At 45.2% G+C, this 20356-nt stretch overlaps 1 protein-coding gene across 1 annotated transcript in view; it reads right to left on the bottom strand.

Annotated features, from left to right (window-relative positions):
* Positions 1–1796: 1796 nt before the first annotated feature.
* ACOX2 (acyl-CoA oxidase 2) overlaps positions 1797–20356 on the bottom strand; it is a 28359-nt gene continuing 9799 nt past the window's right edge. Inside the window, exons 10-14 of the mRNA XM_008703163.2 lie at positions 19352–19531; positions 17160–17265; positions 12371–12588; positions 5559–5691; positions 1797–1953 (exon numbers count right to left, since the gene is read on the bottom strand). Coding sequence (XP_008701385.2) covers positions 1891–1953; positions 5559–5691; positions 12371–12588; positions 17160–17265; positions 19352–19531 — 700 coding nt within the window. The 3' untranslated portion in view covers positions 1797–1890. The remainder of the gene's footprint in view (positions 1954–5558; positions 5692–12370; positions 12589–17159; positions 17266–19351; positions 19532–20356) is intronic.

Here is a 20356-nt window from a genome sequence, read left to right as displayed (position 1 = left end):
CCTCAGGCGGGTTACTCCTTTCCTCTTCTTCATGAGAAGATTCTGAGCTTCTCTCTCTGAAAGGAGGGTGAGAACACCTTACCTACATCCATTTTTGCCCATGTGTCTGAAAATTTAAGATTTGACAAATGACCAACATCTAGAAACCTATAATTACCCTGTTTTCACCATCTTCAACTAAAACCTCTTCAGCCATCTTCAAACTAAAATCCCTTCATGCTATTGGCAGGTTGCTGTGGTTTTAGTAAATGTGCTAGTGTGAGGTTATCTTTTTAGAAAATTGTCTCATACTTCGAATTGATTAGAGGTTAACCCTCCCCCTCAAAAAACAGCCACTTATGTGTTGTTGAGTTGGTGGAGGCAGATGCAAGGCAGAGTGACTTGGACTGAAAGTTGATGTGGAAATGGGAATAATAGTTGTTCAAGGGTTTTAAAAGTTAAAATCTGATGGGGTCTCTTCCTTGCTCAGTTCACTGGAGAGAAGTTTGTTTTGGTAAATTTTCTCAGATTTATTAATTATTAATAACTAAGGGGCCCCTGGGTGGCTCACTCGTTCGTTGAGTGTCCGACTCTTGATCTCAGCTCAGGTCTTGATCTCAGGGTTGTGAGTTCGAGCCCCGCATTGGGTTCCATGCAGGGTGTGGAGGCTACTTAAAAAAAAAAAAAGAAAAAAATTATTAACAACTAAATGATTATTTTTATGAGTAAATTAGGAAAAGTAGCCAGCTGAGATCTTTTGCAATTTAATTTGTCTGGTGGCATTTAATTTTGAGTGTTTTATTCAGTTGCGCGATATGAAAAATGTAGTTTGATTATATTTGGTAATTTGAGACAATTATGTCTTTTAAGAAAATTTTAAATCATTTTCACTGCGAAATAGTTGATTTTCAAAAACTGATACTCAGTGGTATTCTTAGTACTGTACATTTTATTTAGATTACTCCAAGTACGGGCACTTTTGGAGAATTGTGTATATCCTTTTAAACCCTCGTATAAATGTGTGCTAAATTAGATGTAAGTGATAAGTGATGAGTCTATTGACTTTATTTTTTTAATTTATTCTTTTAAAGATTTTATTTATTTATTTGACAGAGAGAGAGAGAGAGATCACAAGTAGGCAGAGGAGCAGCAGAGGGAGAGGGAGAAGCTGGCTCCCTGTTGAGCAGGGAGCCTGATGCGGGACTCGGTCCCAGGACCCTGGGATCATGACCTGAGCCAAAGGCAGACGCTTAACAGACTGAGCCACCCAAGTGCCCCATCTATTGACTTTAGATCTAAAGTAAAACTCTTTAGTTGTACTAAATAGATGCTACAAATGGATAGCACTACTGCTCTTTATTGTGGGAAATTTCAAACATATTCAGAAGTAGAATAGTGCAAACTTGCATGGACCCACGGACCGACCATCTTCAGCTCTTTGCTCTCCCTTTTTCCTTTCATGGGTTATCTTGAAGTAAATCACAGGTGTTTCATCCATCCATCCAGATAATGACTTTAAAACATACCTACTTTAGAGGGTGCCTGGCTGGCTGAGTCGGAAGAGTATGTAACTTTTGCTCTTGGGATCGTGAGTTCGAGCCCCACGTTGGGGATAGAGCTTACTTTATTGTTTTTTTAAAGATTTTATTTATTCATTAGAGAGAGAGACACAGCATGAGTGGGGGGGGGCAGAGGGAGAGGGAGAAGCAGACTCCCTGCTGAGCAGGGAGCCTGAGGCGGGGCTGGATCCCAGGACCCCAGGATCATGACCTACACACACACATATATATATATACACACACACACTTTGAAATATATAAAGTGTATATGAAGCATACTTTAAAATTTAATGCTGTATATGCCATAGTACCATTATCACATGGTGGTGCCTCTTGAATGCTGTTGATTACTTCACAGCTTGGATCTCTGACTTTGTAATAGTGGTCTTAAGTATTTCTCGTAGGCAGGGTTCCCCTATTTGTAGAAAAAAGTGCATTGTTAAGACAATATTTCTGCCAGGATTAATGGCTTTTACTTTCAAATTAAGTTTTTAGTTTCAAAAAAGTAACATTACATAAGATTCTTAATTTTAAAAATTATTTTTTAAATCCATTTTGTGTGAACATATGGAGAAACATTTTTTCCAAAGGGCATCCTTCCTTTTCTCATGCAGATTTTAAATTGTGGATGCAGGTGGCCAATTAAGAAACAGCTTATCATTTGCTTTTAGAATTTAATACAAATAAAATGCTTGACTTTTTGAGGTTCTTTGAAACTGAACATTAACCACAAAGCAAGCAACCAGAAGGTGGAGTAAACTAATGAAGATTCTATGTCAGATAGGTTATTCCCCATTGTTCATTAATGTTATGTCTTGATTCTTTTTTTTTTTTTTTAAAGATTTTATTTATTTATTCGACAGGATAGAGACAGCCAGTGAGAGAGGGAACACAAGCAGGGGGAGTGGGAGAGGAAGAAGCAGGCTCATAACGGAGGAGCCTGATGTGGGACTCGATCCCAGAACGCTGGGATCACGCCCTGAGCTGAAGGCAGACGCTTAACTGCTGTGCCACCCAGGCGCCCCATTTTTTTTAAGATTTTATTTGTTCATTTGTCAGAGAGAGTAAGATAGAGCACACGCAGGGGGAGCGGCAGGCAGTGGAGAAGCAGACTCCCCGCTGAGCAAGGAGGCTGATGCTGGACTCGATCCCAGGATCGGGATCGTGACCTGAGCCGAAGGCAGACGCCCAACCGACTGAACTACCCAGGCGTCCCGTATGTCTTGATTCTTTCCTTCACAGCTCTAGCTTCATCTTTTATATCGTTTATTTACTTTTTTGCCTGTCTAGGCTAAAACTTTAGGCTCCTTATTGAAGATGGGGTCTATGACTCTTTTGTTCTCCACTGTAGCCTTAGTATCTAGAATAGTTTCTGGCATATAGCATCTGCTCAACAAATATTTATTGAATGACTGACCAAATGAATCAGTAGGTATGTTTAATGCATCTAGCAACTACTTGGACAATTTTTTACAGTCGAATAACTGGGGGAAATAGGGTTCTCGTTTTGAAATTATCCCTAGTGGTTCCTGCACTGCTTGCGTCTATAGGGAACCACTTAAATATGAATTCACGCGGGGAGCAGGAACAACTTTTTGCAATTCACTTTGGAGAATCTGGCTTGAAATAGCATCCAGCTCAGGAAAAAAAGCCAAGACGCACACCACGGCTTGAGTGAACTATGAGAGAGCGCATCATCGTGTCTAGGGGTAAAGCTCAAGACTCTACCTGCCCCAGACAGAAGAGAGACTGTCTCATGATTCAAGACATTTAACCTAGCATAGCCCCTTTCTTTTGGTAGAAAATGTCAGTGAAATATGTTCCCATTTGTAATTTTGTGTCTCCAAGTCACGTCTTAACGTAGCTGTTGATTTAATTTATTTGAAATACCCGCAGTGTGCCTTTTTCTACTAGTGCAAATGAGGGGGGAAAATGTCTCTTACTGCAGCTTCAAAATTATCTATAGCAGATTAGAAATACATGCCTTAAAAGTGCTATTTTGGAATACTCTCAAGGAGCCAGTAATGTAAGATTATGTGGCGATATGTTCAGTAGTCAACTGGCTGTCATTTTTACTAACTGGCAGCATTTTTCCAGGGTCATTGATAATCTCACATTCCCAAGTTGCTGTGTGTGGAAGAGCCACGTGGCTATACCTGTTCCCTGTTTAGCAAGGTGACGTAAGCCAAGGTGGTCAGAGCCCACAGCACTGTGTATGCAGTGGGTTGTTCCTCTCACTGTATGGGTCATAAAACTGTGGTCATTTATTCCGTAAATGCAAAGTGGCTACTCCGAGACACATCCTCGAGTTAGGAAGAGGAAGACTCCATCCTTGTTCACAGTCAAGTTGCAGGAGATAAGGAAAAATAGAAGAGTAAATGGGATGAAGTACACCAACATTTTACCAGGTCTGTTGATGTTGTGGACCCTTCGTGCCCCTCACCTCATTTACATAAGCCTGCCCTCGTATAGTATCCAGATTAAATGCTTTTCAAGTAAAGATTAGAAACAAAGTAAAAAACAAAAAAACAAAAAACAAGAAAACTCCCTGTGTTCTTTAGTGAAGATGAGGAATCAGAACTGGCATGTTTCCTTGTATTGCTAGTTAAGCACGTCTGAGCTAGATATGTCAGCATTTGCTGGCAGGTGTTAGAGCAGGGTCGGTTTTTCGCCGGAGCATCAAAGGGCATATATTTATCCTTAGACCACAGGAGCTAACCTGGAGTAGGAAGACTGCTGTCATTTTTGTGCCAGGATTTAAACAGTAGAAAGCAGGGAGATCTAATTATTAGACAAAGTAACACGCCAGAAGTAGCTTAACTGTATTAAGCAGTAAATGTATCATACTTTCTCTAGGTAAGTTCTTTATACTTTCTTGTCATCTTAAAAGGATGCCTCTCTAGACACAGGGAGTGACCAAAATGGATTGGCCTTCTACCCGACAAGCATCTTGGAGATGACCAGTTGTGTTACAATTTTAGATAATCATGTTAAATTAAGCTATGAGGTATGACAGGATGCAAAATGTGAAGAGCAAGTCTAACACCATGCTAAGTGTGAATGAAAGCCTGAGAGTTGCCAATTTTATGAGGTGTTAAGACACCTTTTCTGAAATTTGACCTAAGGGGTAAAAAAGTAAGCTTCACTATCTGAGTAACATATTTGCACTACAGAGCTTAAAATAATCTGTTGCATATCTATAGATTATTTTTGTTTTGATCATCTGTATCAAATCTATTAAATATTGGTCACCAAATTCTAAATATAGGGTTTGTTTCTTTACTCCAGTTACCATAGTCATTGACATTCATAACATTTCCCAGTGAGGCTTACAGCAGAGAGTCTGGGACGCTGGCCCTAGATCATTAGGATTTTAGAAGTCCTCCCCTCTTCTGTCAATGCCATAGAGTTCTGGCATTCTCTCTTAGGACAGCCGGGAATCTTTTTGCCATAACCCTTGTAATTGTCATTTATACTGGGCTGCCGATGGCCCTGTAGCCACCTTCTTTGTTCCTGGGATTGTGTTCCTCAGACTGCAGAGAAAGGAGGCATCTCCAGCAGACAGATCTGAGAGCGATCCCCCACCCCAAGCTTCCTATCCCCTCTGAATACCCATTTTTATCAACACAAAACTGAGAGTTAAAAGACTGAAAATAAGATGGTTAAATCACTGCAATGATTTATCTTCTTATTTTTGTTTCTTAAAGCTAGTTTGCCACTATGTGTGTATGCCCTTGGGTGTGTCAAGCCATGATTTAGAGCATGGACCTTCCTCCTGATTCCCTTTACCGAATTCTGAGCAATGCCTTTTGCTGATTAAAGTCCAGACTCAGAGTTCCTGCCAGGCCACATCCCCACTCCTGGTTTCTTTTATGTATTCTCAAAATATTTCCAACAGACATGCTATGCCAAGCAATTTCCAACCTAATGGGAATCAATTAAAATGAGAAAACATGGAGGTGTATTCACTGCTTGTTCTCTGCTCTCTTACATAATTTATAATGTGTTCTACTCAACTACCTGAGTATTGGTCGGTGACTTCTGGGCCCAGTGGAACAGGCGTTCATAGACATTTCCATCGTAACAGCCAAGTGCTGAATTTAAACAGTGATCCGTGAAGTCAAAAGCATCAGTTAACAAGATGGCATCCTTCCTGTGCGAGAAAACAAGCGTTTGTGAGTATTTTAGATTGCTCTTATGAATCCAATTAATCAGGGATGGTGAAAAACAACACCTAATTAGAGGTTGCATCATTATTCCCTTTTGAATAACTCAGCTTTAATTTTTTAAAAGTTTTAATTTTTGATCTGTTCTCTATACAAGTATAAAGAGTCCAGTAGTCTTCAAGGCTTGCAGTTTAAAATCAGCACCTCCCTGTCTCACCTCTACTCCCCCCACCCCTGGAATCAGTTTCAGTCCTTGTAGCTGAGATTTTTTGACTGTCTCTATCTTGTTTGGATTGCTACTTCTTGATTGTTCTGTTTTAGATATATCTGTCAACTCTTCATTACAAACAGATAAGGATAGGTTTTTGGTCCTCTCTCCTCACCCCTATGTCATGCCCCCCTCACCCTGCTGCTTCTCGGCCTTCCTGCTCCCAGTATAGTTGACTTTGGTCAGGCTTCTATCCAGTGCTTTACATTGTTACGGCTGTATGTGTGCATATGATTGTGACTTTATGTCTCCTGCTCACAGCTGAGCTGTGTCCCTATCACGTCTCTCCCATTAGTGATCTACCCCCTGGTCCTCTGTTTCTCTCTCCAACTCTTCTGTCATCTTCCTTAGTGATTTCATTGCCCACATGAGTGTTCCTCTAAAACACGGCTTCTCAGTTCTGGGATCTTCTCCACTGACCGTGTTCTGCAGCCTCCCTCTGTCCTTCTCCGCCAAGATCCCACCCCAGGACTTGGTCTTCCACATCTGCACCTTCCCCGTGATGTGGGGCGTGATCCTTTCACTGGCTTCTGCCCTTTTAGCTTACTCCCTCTAGAGTTCCGACTCCGATAGCCCCCCCTTTTTTTCTTTTTCAAGCAACAAAATGTGTTTTATTTTAGTGTATTGAATGAAATTTAAAAAAATTTCACATCCTTCTCTTCCTTTTTTTAGCAAAGGCTATAAAGCATAACATTGTGATTGTTTATACTCTTCCCAGCCCTCCTTTTACGAAGCAGTTGAGCTGACTGGGATATTGTACCTACCTGTTTTAATCTTTTCTGGGTGACCCTTCATCATCACTGTGAGAGGATTTCCATTTAGGGCTGCTCACACTTCTTTGACCCTACCTGCCCCCACCACTTACTTCATATCCCTCATCCTCCTGGTGGCCTCCCTTCCTTCCTCATTCAGCTGACATTCCACCATCTGTTACATTCACTCCCTCAAGAACACATTCAGCAGTTTTCCACCGACTCTGTGCCACCACCGTTGCAGCTGTAGGTGCTGGGAAACCAGTACTGACTGGTGTGATAGAGGCTCAGGTGGGCCCTTCCTGCTGCCTACTGATCGTATGACATTGCTCTAATTCCTTGACTCTCTCATTTTCTTAGAGGATTATTTCACACCTTCTCTCTGATCCTTAAATCCACACTACCCACCTCCCCATCCCTCTTACTTAGATGACTTTTTGTCCCATTTCACTGGTAAAATAGAAGTGGTAAGAGCACATCCACAAGTTCCCACCCATGCTTTTATATGTGCTTTAGTACAGGTACGCTGTCCAGGCTCCCAGCTCACGCCAGTCCTTTCTCAACCATTAGATGCCTTCCCCTCTTGCCTACTAGAGAACAACATTCTAGAAATTCTCTTGCCTTTCCTCTACAGTGTCAAAATCCCCTTCTCCACTGGATCATTTTCATATACAAATATGCCGTCCTATCTCCCATCTTAAAGACAAGCTTTTGAATCTGTTTCCTTCTCCATCATCTACTCCAGATCTTGGCTCCCCTTTATGATAAAACTCCTAAAACTGTTGTGCTTGTTTATGCTTTGCTATTTTTTCTTCTCCACCTGTTCTAGACTAGACCTGTTCAGGTTTTCACTTCCACCACTCCACTGAAATAGCTCTTGTCAAGGCCACCTCCTCTCATCCTCTTTGGAGGGTCCCAAGACTAGTACTGGGGCCTCTACTCTTTATACAGTCACTCCATGTGATATCCTTCTGATGGCTTTAAATACCAGCCATATGCTAATGACTTCCAAATTTATCTCTCCAGTCTCACTTACCTGCTTATTGACATCTTACTTGATTTCTAACAGGCTCTTCAACGCTACCATGTTCAAAGCCAGACTCCTGACCTTCTGCACCTTCTCCTATGCATCCTGCCCAAACCTGGTGCATTTATAGCAAATGGTAAGTAACTCTGTCCTGGGCAAAAACCTGAGCTCCTCTCTGTCGATTACACTCCACGTCTGATCGGTCAGCAAATTCTGTTCTACCTTCAAAATATATCCAAACTTCAACCACTTCCCACTACCTCCGGTGTTATCACCCATCTCACCCAACATCGTCTTTTGCTTGGATTATTGGGGTAGCCTCCTAGCTGGGCTCCCTGCTTTGTATTCATCCCCCTGTCCAGTCAGTTCTTAATATGGCAGCTGGGGTGATCCTTTAGGAAAAGTCATTGATGACTGAAATGCTGAAAACCCTCCCTCTCTCACACGAAGTAAAAGCCAAAGTCTTACGTCTTTGCAATGATCTCCACCCCCCTCCATCTTGGCCCCAGTACACCCCTAACTCTCTGACCTCTGCTCTCCTTCCCCACCTCAGTCATTGTTCTTTTCTGTGTTCTCTGGATGGACGTGCCAAGCATGCTCTGGCCTCCAACGTTTGTACTTCTCTGCCTGGGGTGCTCCTTTCGCAGCCAACGCCATGGCTCCTCTCCTGTCCCCACCCTTTGAGATCTTTCCTCAAACATCACCCTCCCTGGGAGGCCTTCTCTGACTTATTTAAAACTACAGTCCCTGGGGCACCTGGCTGACTTAGTCAGTGGAGGGTGCAACTCTTGACCTTGGGGTTGTGAGTTCGGGCCCCGCGTTCGGTGCAGAGATTACTTACTTAAAAGTAAAATCTTTAAAAAATAAAACTACAGACCCCCCAACCCTGCGTTGCAACCCCAGCATTCCTCATCCCCTTCCCTGCTTTCCTTTTCTTCATAGCGTGTATTTACCATTTTGCACACTGTATGCTTGACTTACTTCTTCCGTGTTTGTCTCCTCTAGTCTGTAAACTTCTGTGGCTTTCGGTCTGAAACTCGTGCTCTTCATTTGAGGAGTATTTTCTCGAATTATTTTATTAATAGTTTGTTCCCTTCTTTTTTCTCTGTCTGCTCTTTCTAGACCTCTTTTTCAGATGATGGACAGTTAGGATCAGTCTTCTTACTATTTTTATCTTTTCTCCTGTTTTTATCTTTTTGTCTTTTTACCTTCTTCTCTGTGAGATTTATGTAACTTTCTCTTCCAGTCCTTCCACTGAGTTTTTCATTTCCACTATCATTTTTTAGTTTCATAGAGCTCTTTTTTTTTTTTCTTCTGACTATTGCTTCTTAGGAAATGACATTCTGGGGCTCGTGGGTGGCTCAGTCGTTAAGCATCTGCCTTTGGCTCAGGGCGTGATCCCAGAGTCCTGGGATCAAGTCCCGCATTGGGCTCCCTGCTCTGCTGGGAGCCTGCTTCTTCTCCCACTCCCCCTGCTTGTGTTCCCTCTCTCGCTGGCTGTCTCTTTCTCTGTCAAATAAGTAAATAAAATCTTAAAAAAAAAAGAAATGACATTCTTGTTTTGTGGTTGCTATATCTCCTCTTAACTCTTTGAGGATATTACTGATCTTTCTAAAAAGATTCCTTCTCCCTGAAGATTCTCTTGTGCCCTCCAACTTGTTTCATTCTTACTTGTTTGGGTCTTTGGTTTATGTCAGGGGCTTCCCCCAGGTGTCTGGGGATCCCAAATCTCCGATTGTAGCTAAGAGTGGGGCACGGGGATCCTGAGTTTCCGATCGTAGCTAAGAGTGGGGCATTAGCTAGCTCATCACAAGTCTGGGTGTGCTTATCAATGCGTGGAATTCACTATGGAGTGAATCGGGGACACCGTGGTGTCAGTACCTTCAGTTCTCTCTCCTTTGGGCTGGTCAGATTCTCCAGAGAAGGAGCATGCTATTGTCTTCCTGTAGCATACTAGCCTGGCTACCAGTTTTCTGGGAACCAGGGAAAAGAGGGCTGGGGGAGGGGGCTTCGGTTAGCACTTAGCCTGTAAACATTTATTTAGGCCCCTGTTTTTGTAGGGTAGCCTCATTCGCAACTATGCCTGATGTTCCCCGGCCCACAGACTGTCTGTGTACCCTTCTGCCAGGGTGGAGTCAAGGAGACTCTCAAAACTACTTGCAGAGAAGGAGGGGAACTGGGAGTTCGGCTCCTTCTGGAAACAGACTTTCAGCCCATCCTGTGGGTCTTACCTTCACCCCTATTGCCAGAGGCATACGGTGCTGCTAGTTCTTGGGGTCCTTTGGTATAATCCCACTCCTGGTTTACGATCCAGTTTTCTGAGATCCGCTAAGTCACTGTCCATCTACTTTCTTATTTTCATGTTTCCTCCCCTGTTCTTTTTCTTTTTGTGGGTTTAGACCTTTTTAAAAATTTTAACCCATTTTCTGGTGTTTTCATGGGGTTTCAGGAGGGAACAAAAGTAAATGCATATGTTTAGTCTGCCGTCTTCACCTGTATGTCCCCCACCTGAGATTTTACAACCCCTTAAACAGCTATAAACTGCTTGGGGTCAGTTAATTACCATTACACAGAGAGCTGGTTCTTAGTGTCACATGGAATAGTGTGCCATCCTTCATTTGTCATCTCAGAAATCACAGGGTGATACTAAGTAATCAAGGGGGGGATTGTGACACAGAACTGTTACAAGCATGGAGTCTGTTTCATACCTAACTCCCTTGCAGTGATAGGAAGCTTACTTACGAACCATAACCTGAGTAAATCAATTTGTGGGTTAGATGCATACATAAGTTGCCTATTAGTGTCAGTGCTTTTGGTCTTAAGTTGTAAGTCCCTGGCGCCAAGGCAAGCACTTAGAAATGCTGCTGCAGATAAAAAAAAGTCCAGCCTATGAGGTGTTAGGGTGATTTTTTGTAGTTTCATCATCTCTGTCAATCAGGGCTAGAATCTTATTGTCTTCATATGCTTTAAAATTCAGAGCATTTCAGGGGCGCCTGGGTGGCTCAGTCAGTGAAGTCCCTGACTCTTGATTTTGGCTCAGGTCATGATCTCAGAGTCCTGTGCATTGGGCTGCGTGCTTAGCGGGAGTCTGCTTGAAGATTCTCTCTCTTACTTTCTCCCTCAGTCCCAACCCCCCACTCAGGGTCTCTCTCTCTCTCTCTCTCAAATGAATAAGTAAATCTTAAAACAAAAACAAAAACAAACCCCAAGCTTTTCAGAATTAGAAACACTTGGGCTTGAACTGTGCAATACTCAGTTCTGCTATCAATGGTTCCCACCACTGGATTCTCTATATTAGGGAAAGTTTAATACCTGGGGCATACTTGTATAAAATGTATTTTTGAAAAAAAAAATGTATTTTTGACAGTTTTTGATAATTTAATTGAACGTTTACTGACCATTGAGTATCTGTTAGGTGCTTATATGGAGTCATAAATGGTTTGTAACATGTTGCATGTTGTTAGAAATAAAAATAATTTGATCTAGTTTTTTTTTAAACTTTGTCGCAAGTAGCTTATTTTTTAAATTTCAAATCTTTTGCCTTTTTATTATCTTAGTCTTACAGATAACGTGAACTCTTGGAGGTTCTAGGGGAAAGGTATGTGTGCGCGCACACACGTCATGAAACAGTCATCCTATTTTCTCAGAAGAGTTTGCATTCTCAAGTACCCCATTTTTATCTTACCGACAGGGGTGACTACCCTGTCTCGTTTCTTCCAGCGCCCTGTTCAGGTCGGGGCTTTGGTCTCGATGTTTTTAAAGTGGTCATTTGGATTATATATAATGTAACAGAACGAAAGCATCACATTAAATGTGTGTCACGACCCTTAACTGCACCGCATTATGTTGCATTTAAGAACGATTTGTATCATTGCTTTATGAATCCGTGTATGAATTACCGGGTTAAAAAAAAATCATCTTGAAGCTGAGGGCGGATTAAAATAAATTTAGTCCACTTAATAAGAGTTTGCCTAAGCACATTCAACAAAGACAAGGATATATTTGAAATGAACAACTGCCCACCTTAACTTTAGTACTGTTTAAGAGCATATGCTCAGGGGTCAGACAGGCCCCAGGTTGCACCCAGTTCCTCCTCCGGCTGATGGCGAGACCTTGGGCAAGTGACTTACTTCCCCCAGCCTGAATTTCTTCCCCAGTAAAATGGGGAGATTAATAGTATTCATTTCAAAACGCTGTAAGGATTAAATGAGATGATGTACGTGAAAGCTTTTGGCATAATGCCTGGCACATATACGTGCTCCTTAAATATTAGCAAAGATTGACTCATTAATATTATTAGTACATATTATGAATACAGTCGGATGCTGCAGTTAGATACTATTCCGTTTCTTTTACAATGCTGAAGAGTATTCGGCTGAGATCATTTGTTCTTAAGCATTTTTATTTCTAATTGTTTTTTCATTTTTTTTCTTTCATTAGTCCATCATGCTTTATGTTGATGTAATCATGCTACAGTGTCGCCCTCTCCAGGGTGTTTGCTGCTTTTGCCAGACCCCGTTTAGCCAGGTTTGGGAGCTGCAGGTCTGGGAGTGGGAAGTGAGCAGAGGGTCTAGGGCTCTTCTCAGACGGTTACCATGGTTTGAGGGCCAGCCACTCACCGGATGAGGCGGAGCAGGTCCAGGTAGGCAGTTCTCACCGCATCTACTTGGGCCCCAGACAGGAAGCCATCGTGGAGAAAGTCAGCGGCGCTGGTCAGGATGCCGTGGAGAGCATAGAGGTCACAGAGGCGTCTGAGCACCTGCTGAACCACTGGTTCGTTTTCTAGTTTCTCCAGAGCTTCTGTAAAACTCTTCACACTGATGTAGTAGCAGTGCGCCTAAAAGACACGAAGATCCGTTAGCTTCGGATTGCTGCCTCCAGAAGTCATCCTGGAAGCCGGGCAAGGCTGCCGGAGTAAGCTCGCCGTGGCCCCGTGTTTCCCTGCGGGCCGTCGAGCAGCCGCCTGTGCTCTGGGTTCACGGCGGGTCTCGGCGTGTGTGCACGCACGTGCTCCTGTTGGGGGCTTGTGGGCTCTGGGAGTTGGCCCCCAGCTTCCTCATTCTGTTTGGGGGACATTTCAAGGAGGTTTGAAAGTAGAAAGAATACAGGGGTATTGGAGGCTGGCCTGGAGACGGTGGAGGACAGCACCCCTTTTCTTGGGAAAACAGCGGTTTGTTTGCCACGTTCAAGGCAGTGTGGTGTGTGTATGTGTGCTTGTGTGTTGTGTGTCTTGGGTGAGAAAGTAGAGGTACGCGATGGACAGAAAATTTATCCCAGCTAGAAAGTAAACTCTGCAAGGGAAGGGTAAGCAGGGCTGTTATTCAGCCCATATCCAACAGTCGGGCTTTGTCACTAGTTAAAACTTTTGGGCACCTGGTTGGCTCAGTCAGTGGAGCATATGACGCTTGATCTCGAAGTCGTGACTTCAAGCGTAGAGCTTACTTAAAAAAATTATAAAAGTTTTGGTACCACTTAGTAAGTGACCACTGTCCTCAACCCAGCGAGAGCCCCCTCCGTCAGCTGGGATCTTTCCCTGGGACTCCCTCCTCCCCACAGCTCCACAAATAAAGGATGAATGCCTGACCCAGCAGGAGGCTTTCAGGCCCCTACTTCCCTTAGGCCTGAAGTCCTTTCTGATTGGCTTGTGCCCCCCCTACTGGTTGTTGAGTACTTTGAAGATTCCCCTTCTCCCCAAGACACATGCACATCACTGTTCCCAGGTTAGGTGTATGAATTCCGTGGCGGGGAGGGAGGAAAGGAGAGCTTATAGACCTCTTCTCCGATGTTTATGTGCATACAGATCAGCTGAGCATCTTGTGAAAATGCAGATTTCCGGACAGCTTCCAGTAATGCCTTAAGAAGCAAGGCTTAGACTGTCTTGAGGGTTCAAAGAAGCTTCCTCGGGGGACAAGGCAGGGGTTATTGCCATGTGCACAGGGCTGTACTTGCAGGAGGCTGCAAGCAATCTGCCGCTGCACCCCTGGGGCATAATGAAGTGATGACAGAACTGCACGAGTTAGGTGGGGTGGCACCGCGGACCCAGGCCCGTGAAGGGCTGTGATCAACATGGCTGGTGAAGTGGGGATCAAAGGCACAAGAATGTAGATGAAGTGAAACTTCCTTATAACTCGCAGCTCATTGACAAATACTTGAGACAGAATATGATCTTCCTCCAGGAACTCCCCAACTGTCTTAATGTTAATGCCTTGCTAGAGGAAAAAACAACCTAAGCTTGACAATAGCTGGGCCCCCAGGATCCAGTAAGTCTTCTTTAACGTATGAAAATCCTTTTGGAAACTTCTTTTGCCTGTACCCCTCGCAATTTAAATGTATATAATCAATCACTCTTCACAATCCCAGGGCAGATTTTTCTGCCCACTGGTCCTGTCCCTGTGCTTTAACAAAACCACCTTTTTTTTTGCACCGAAAATGGCTCAGGAATTCTTTCTTGACCGTTCACTCCCAAGACCCACATCAGATCACATCAGTTGGGATTTCCTTCTGTGGGGGTCAGAGAGCCACGGAAGTCTTCAACAGGGCAGTGACCCCATCAGATTTCTCAGTTGGAAAGGATCTGCCTTCCCCACGGAGGCCTCACACGGGGGTTGACAACACCACTCTGCCAGCTGGACCTGGTGTGCTCACAGCCACACTGGGCTTTCATGAACCATTTGGGTGTAGAAGGGGAGCAGATGCGCCCTGCTGCCTCTGCTGAGTCACACAGCCCTTGGTGCTCAAACTGGACAGGCCCCGCTTCCCTTTTCTCATCTGAGGGCCACATCCTTAAATTCTCAAGGCCATGGGTTGTGGAGTGGAGTGAGAAAGAGCTGCCTGAAGGCCCCGGCCCCTGTGGCCTCTGTTTCGGTAACAAGGTGAGCCAAACTTTGGCACCATGCTCCGAACACAATGAACTCTACTTACGTAGTGTGTGTGCTGCTTTAAATCTTGCCTCCTGCCTAATTTGGTGTGGGGGGTGGGATGCGTAGTGTTTACATGCTAGGTGCATCTTTAAATTTTACATGTATGAACTCATTTAATCTCCATAATAATATTAAAATGCAGGTACTATTATTTGCTCCATTTTGTAGGTGAGGAGACTGAGGCATTGAGGGATTGAATTCCTTGGCCAAGGTCACATGGCTAGTAAGTGGTAGTAACAAGAGCCACACCAAAATAGTCCATCTCCTGGTTAAGCATCTGTACTCTTCACCATTCCCCTGTGTTGTCAAAGCCATGAGAGACTGAGGCTGGATTAGAATGAGTACAGCATTTGCTCCCATGGTCCTAGAGACGAACCTCTCTCCTGAGCAGGGTCTCAGATAATAGGACCAGAGCCTATCAGAGCCTAAAAGTCTTTTCCATGCCCCTTTGTTTTATAGAGCAGGAAGTTACAGCCCAGAGAAGGAAGGACACTGAAGGTCACATAGAGAGGCAGGTCATGCACAGAGCTGGGAAGAGAACTTAGGCCATCACTCTGCCACTGTTCCCCGCTTCCCTTGTGTTGCTGTCACTCTCTACCTGCATATTTATGGTTTCTAGATGGGACTTGGTGGGTGCTTAAGGTTTCCATAGAGTAGATGGTTCTTCCAAAGCCCGAAGCTCAGAAATTGCAGATTTCCCTGTCCCTTATGACTCTGGAGAGTCAGCTTGGGCACCATCTCCCCAGGAAGCCAGTCTTCTTCAGCTTACAATGGCTGGAGGAGAAGGGACTTGCTCTCCTCTAGGCTGGTGGAGCTCCCCACCCTTGGTGCGCCTAGAACTTGGGGATCACCTCCCTCCCTCACACACAGTGGCTCTGTGAGGACACAGCTTGCATCTGTGAGGGAAAGGAAAGCAAAGCAGAGCATTTTAACTATTTTCTATCTCTGGGACTTAATTCCTTTGAGTTCTGTTTCCTCATCCTTAAAATGGAGATTATGCTACTCTCACCCTCAGGGTGGTATGTATTAAATGAGGTTTGGAAAATGGATGCATAATGGGCAGCTGTGGCTCCTTTTGTGGTAGTCTGGGGAGGACACAGCCTGGGCTCACCCTCCTCTGTGTTGATAGGACATTTAGCACAGCGGGGAGTGCTCCTGCCGTGGACTCTGCCCAGTGGACGGTGGCCACGTTAAGACCAGCACCAGCTGATGTGGTAGAAGGGGCGGGTCACCAGGTGGCGCTTACGCCCAGCCTGCGCTGTGAGGGCTGCCCCAGAGCACTCCTCAGGCTTTCCTGCCAATTTCTGGGCCTGATGCCTGAGGATGGAAGGGTTCACCTTGGTTTTCCAGCTGTAAGTAGGGCCAGATTCTCAGCTGCCTAAGCTAGAGCTCAGGAGTCAACCTCTTTCCCATCCCGTTACTCTCTGAAGCCTGTAGCTATCTTCTACCCCCTTCATACGTCTGCAGCCACCCACTTTTCTCCATGCCCTCTGCCAAGTTCATGATTGGCACCACCCTCAGCCCTTGCCCAGACTGCTGCTGCCTGCTCCTAACCGGCCTTGACTCCAGTCCATTGCTCCCCAGGCAGCCTGCATGATTCTTCTACGATGAAACTGATCACCTCTCTCCCATGGTACAAAGTCTGCAAAGGCTTCCCATTGCAATGAGAACAAAACCAAACAGCTCACAGTGAGGCACTAGGTCCCAGGCCTTGCCTGTCTTTTCTCCTCCCCTACCTGCCTTCCTGTCCTGGGTTCAGTCTTCCTCCTTTAGCTCCTCCTTGGGAGAATTTGCATTTCTGCAAGCAGTATGCCTTTTCTTGCCTCTTCTTTTCTACCTGCTGCTGTTGCCTTTGCCAGGAAACCTTTGTTTCCCAAACCACAGCTTGTACCCTTTGCCTGGCTAATTTCAGCTCATCCTTGAAGTCTTGGCCCCTGTGCTCCTTCTGGGAAGCATTTCTGATCCTCACGCCGGGTAGAGCCGCACCTCTCTGGGATCCCGTAGCAGCCTAAGTTTCCCCGAAACAGTGCTGCCTTGACTGCACTGTGTAAGGGCACCACGGAGCCCCCAGCCCCCAGCCCAATACCTGGTGTTGAGCGGGCGCTCAAATATTTGCTGACTGAATGGGAATTATGCACAAACACAAAACATAGCAGAAATTGAATCAGACATCTAAGGATTGCCTGTGGGGCTAAGGGGAGACTTGACCTGCTTTTCTATCTGGGAGGAAATATTTGAACAACCTGAAGCAAATCCAATGACACTGCCTCATTACATTTTTCCCTAAGAGCTGTCAGCAAGATTGCTTTGGAGTTAAGTCCTTTAATTAAAATACCCTGGACGAAAGCCTTGGAAGTGAAATGAGGGCAGCCACTGAGCAGGGCTGGGGAATAATGGCAGAGCTCAGATTTTCACAGCAAGGTGGCCTGCTGGGGAAACAAAACGGGTCCCTGAAAGGGGCTGGGGCTTCAGCTGACGGGCAGCTCACCTTAGCAGCCTGGAGGTGTAGGACCGTGGTCTGGTTCCATGCCTCATCCCAGTCAGCCCCGGATTGCATCAGAGTCTGTAAGTGATTCACGGAGTTCTTCACGAGCCTGAAGGCCAAAGAAAAAAAGGTTCACCTTCCTGACTAGGGAAGAGACTGATGGAGTCTGGTCTCCTGGGGATCCCTCAGAAGTAGAAATGCATTATTCCCATTTGTTGACTGTTGGTTTGTGTTGCAAAGCTAAATGTTTACTATACATTATCTCTTTAACCCTTTAAAGGGTCGGCATTCCCAATTTACAGTGGGGAAAACTGAGTCCCAGAGTGGCTCACTTAACTGGTCCGGGGTCACACAGCTACTAAGGGGTGGAGCCGTCTTCACCTCTGAGCTGTAAAGCCTCAAGGCTCTAGGCCGGCACTGACCCTCCTTCCTAATGCAGACCCCATCCTGCTGCCAGTGTTTTCAGGCCATTCTGTTAACATGCTTCAGGCTGAGCGAGGACAGTGGTTTTCGTGTGAAGGCTGTCCAGGTTTTCGTCACGCCTGTCAGTCACCTCTGCCTGTTCCACGTTCTACCTAAGGGACCTTAAAAGGCTAGAAAAGAAAACTAAACAAACTCTTGTTCTCCAAACCACTAAATCGGTCATTTGCCATTGACTTAACCTTTATTCTTTTATTTTCTGTTCCCTGCCCATCCACTCGTGACCCTTGGAATTTCTATGCAAAACACACTGTCTATTAAGCAATATTTATTTTTTCTTGTCAGGGAGTAGATAAGTAGATGTCACATTGAGTTCTAAGCAAAAATCAATATAATGACATTTTAATTACCCTGAGCAGCATTATTGGGCACTCGCCACCTCCCCCAAGTAAAATGTTAATTCTGTAAGGCCTGGGCTTTTTTTTTTTTTTAGCAAGATTTTATTTTTATTTATTTGACAGAGACAACCAGTGAGAGAGGGAACACAAGCAGCGGGAATGGGAGAGGAAGAAGCAGGCTCCTAGCGGAGGAGCCTGATATGGGGCTTGATCCCAGAACGCCGGGATCACGCCCTGAGCCGAAGGCAGATGCTTAACGACTGTGCCACCCCAGCACCCCAGGGCCTGGGCTTTTTATGACTGGTTTACTGATAGATCCCTAGTGCCTAGAATAGTGCCTGGTGCACTGTAGGCACTTAGTATTTGTGGAATAAATAAATGAATGTTCAAAGTTGCTTGTGATCTTGAATAATTCTTAACCATCCCTTGGACCACAGGTTGGGGTATAAGACCTCTTTTTATATGCTGAATATATTTCTTCCGGGTTGTTTTGGTGTTTTAGTTGGGGAGAGTGTCAGAAGGAATTTCTTAGATACTTCAGTCTCTCTCTCTGTTCTGTGACAGTGTTTGTGTTTGGCCAGGACCTCTTTTTATTCCCTGCCCTTGGCATGTCTGGACATTTCTGACGCACAGGAGGTATCCGACGGTCTTTGCTGAACGAGAGAATACGTGAGTCCCTGGCCCTGTTTGTGTTCCCTGGAGTCCACTAGATAGACCCTGGCAAGAAACTAATCCTATCCCTTGATGTAGTTGTGTTTTTTTGAAAATTATTTTTTGTTTGTAGACTATTTTAAATACAGTATTGGTATTTACTTTATTATTTATCAGTATTTACATACTGATACCTTTGTGGTATTTACAAATGGGCACATTCATTTGCATTGCAAATCACAGTAAGAACCTAAAGACAGAAATATTTGGGGGCGCCTGGGTGGCTTGATTGAGCGCCTTCAGCTCAGGTCATGGTCTCAGGGTCCTGGGATCAAGCCCCTGCTCAGCGGGGAATCTGCTTCTCTCTCTGCCCTTCTCCTGCTTGTGCTCTCACTCTCTCTCAAATAAATAAATAAACAAACAAACAAATAAATAAATAAAATCTTTTTTAAAAAAAACTCCTAAAAAAGAAAAGATAGAAACACTTCCTTGCACTGGCCAGAGGGGTGATGTCCTTCTACTAGGTTGCCCAGGATGGGGAAGTGATGGTGGCTCATGGATGTGGCTTCCCCTTCTCTGCCCATGGCGGCAGGAACTGAGAGGACTGAGGCTGGGGAAGGGGGCGCTTTTCAGAGGAGTATCCACGAATGCTCGCCCATCCCATCCCAAAGGCCCTAGTGTGGGAAGGAGCCTGCCCCCCGGTGGAATGGCCAATTTCTTGCTCACCTGGTTGCCACGTGTGCCCAGGCCATGGTATAGAGTTTCGGACGGAGGAAGTCAGCTGCTTTCTGGGCTGGGCATCTGGCCAGGTCAGTTGTGGCCAGGTATGCAACAGACTGAGGGAGAGACCTCTGCAGTGTGGAGCCTGGGGTTGGATGAGCTTGCTGATAGCTTTTCACCAGAAACCTGGGTGGGGAGGAGGGGAGATGGAAGCAGGTAAGCAGTGTGGAGCCCTGTGGGACAGCCCAGCACCCCTGTTGCCCAGAAACATGCTCTCTTATACTCCCTGTGGGAGAACCAGGGCCATGCAGACTCCTGCCTGGCCCCTCCTGATGGTCATCCCCACTCCAGAGCCCCCCGGAGCCCGCCTGCCTTGAGGCCCTCAAGAAAATGCACCCCGAGGCTGTAGTTTCTTCCACAGGGAAAGGAGGCTGGAGCTGCAGAGCTGGGCAGACACTCAGATCCTGAACATAAACCTTTTTGGTATCTGAGCAAACAGAATCTTTTCTTCTGGTTAGGATCTTGGGATTTGGGGATTCATGCTGAATTGTACAGTAACGGTGGAAATTAAATTTTCTTGAGAAAGGATAGGTGTAAGAATGCTAACATGAGTGGAGAGTTATAGGTGACTCCGGGCTTCTTTCCTCTGATGACCCAGTGGTTATAGGCTCAGCCAACCCTGGATTCCCAGGGCAACTCGGCTGAGACTTCTATGATGCTTGTACAGGTTACTTCACCTCCCTTGGCCTCAGTTTCTCCATCTCTAATAATAGTCACCTGATAGAAGATTTGTGAAAACCGCCAGTTGCGGGGAGGCAAACCCTGCTTTCCTTCCTGCCTCTCAGGTGAGAGCCTCCGCGGGCAGGCCCTGTGCTAAGCCCGGGATGGACCGTGAGCAAGGCCCTCAAAACTTTGGCTCACAGAGAAGAGCCCCTCGGATTGTGTTGGGTGGGGCCGGTGCAACTCGCGTTCGGTCTGGGCTGGCATCTAAGCGGGGAGCTGAGAGATGAG

This window comes from Ursus maritimus, unplaced genomic scaffold (assembly GCF_017311325.1).
Source record: "Ursus maritimus isolate PB19 unplaced genomic scaffold, ASM1731132v1 scaffold_14, whole genome shotgun sequence".
NCBI lineage: Eukaryota > Metazoa > Chordata > Mammalia > Carnivora > Ursidae > Ursus > Ursus maritimus.
The sequence above is the reverse complement of the archived record's forward strand: the minus strand, read 5'-3'. Positions and strand labels throughout refer to the sequence as shown.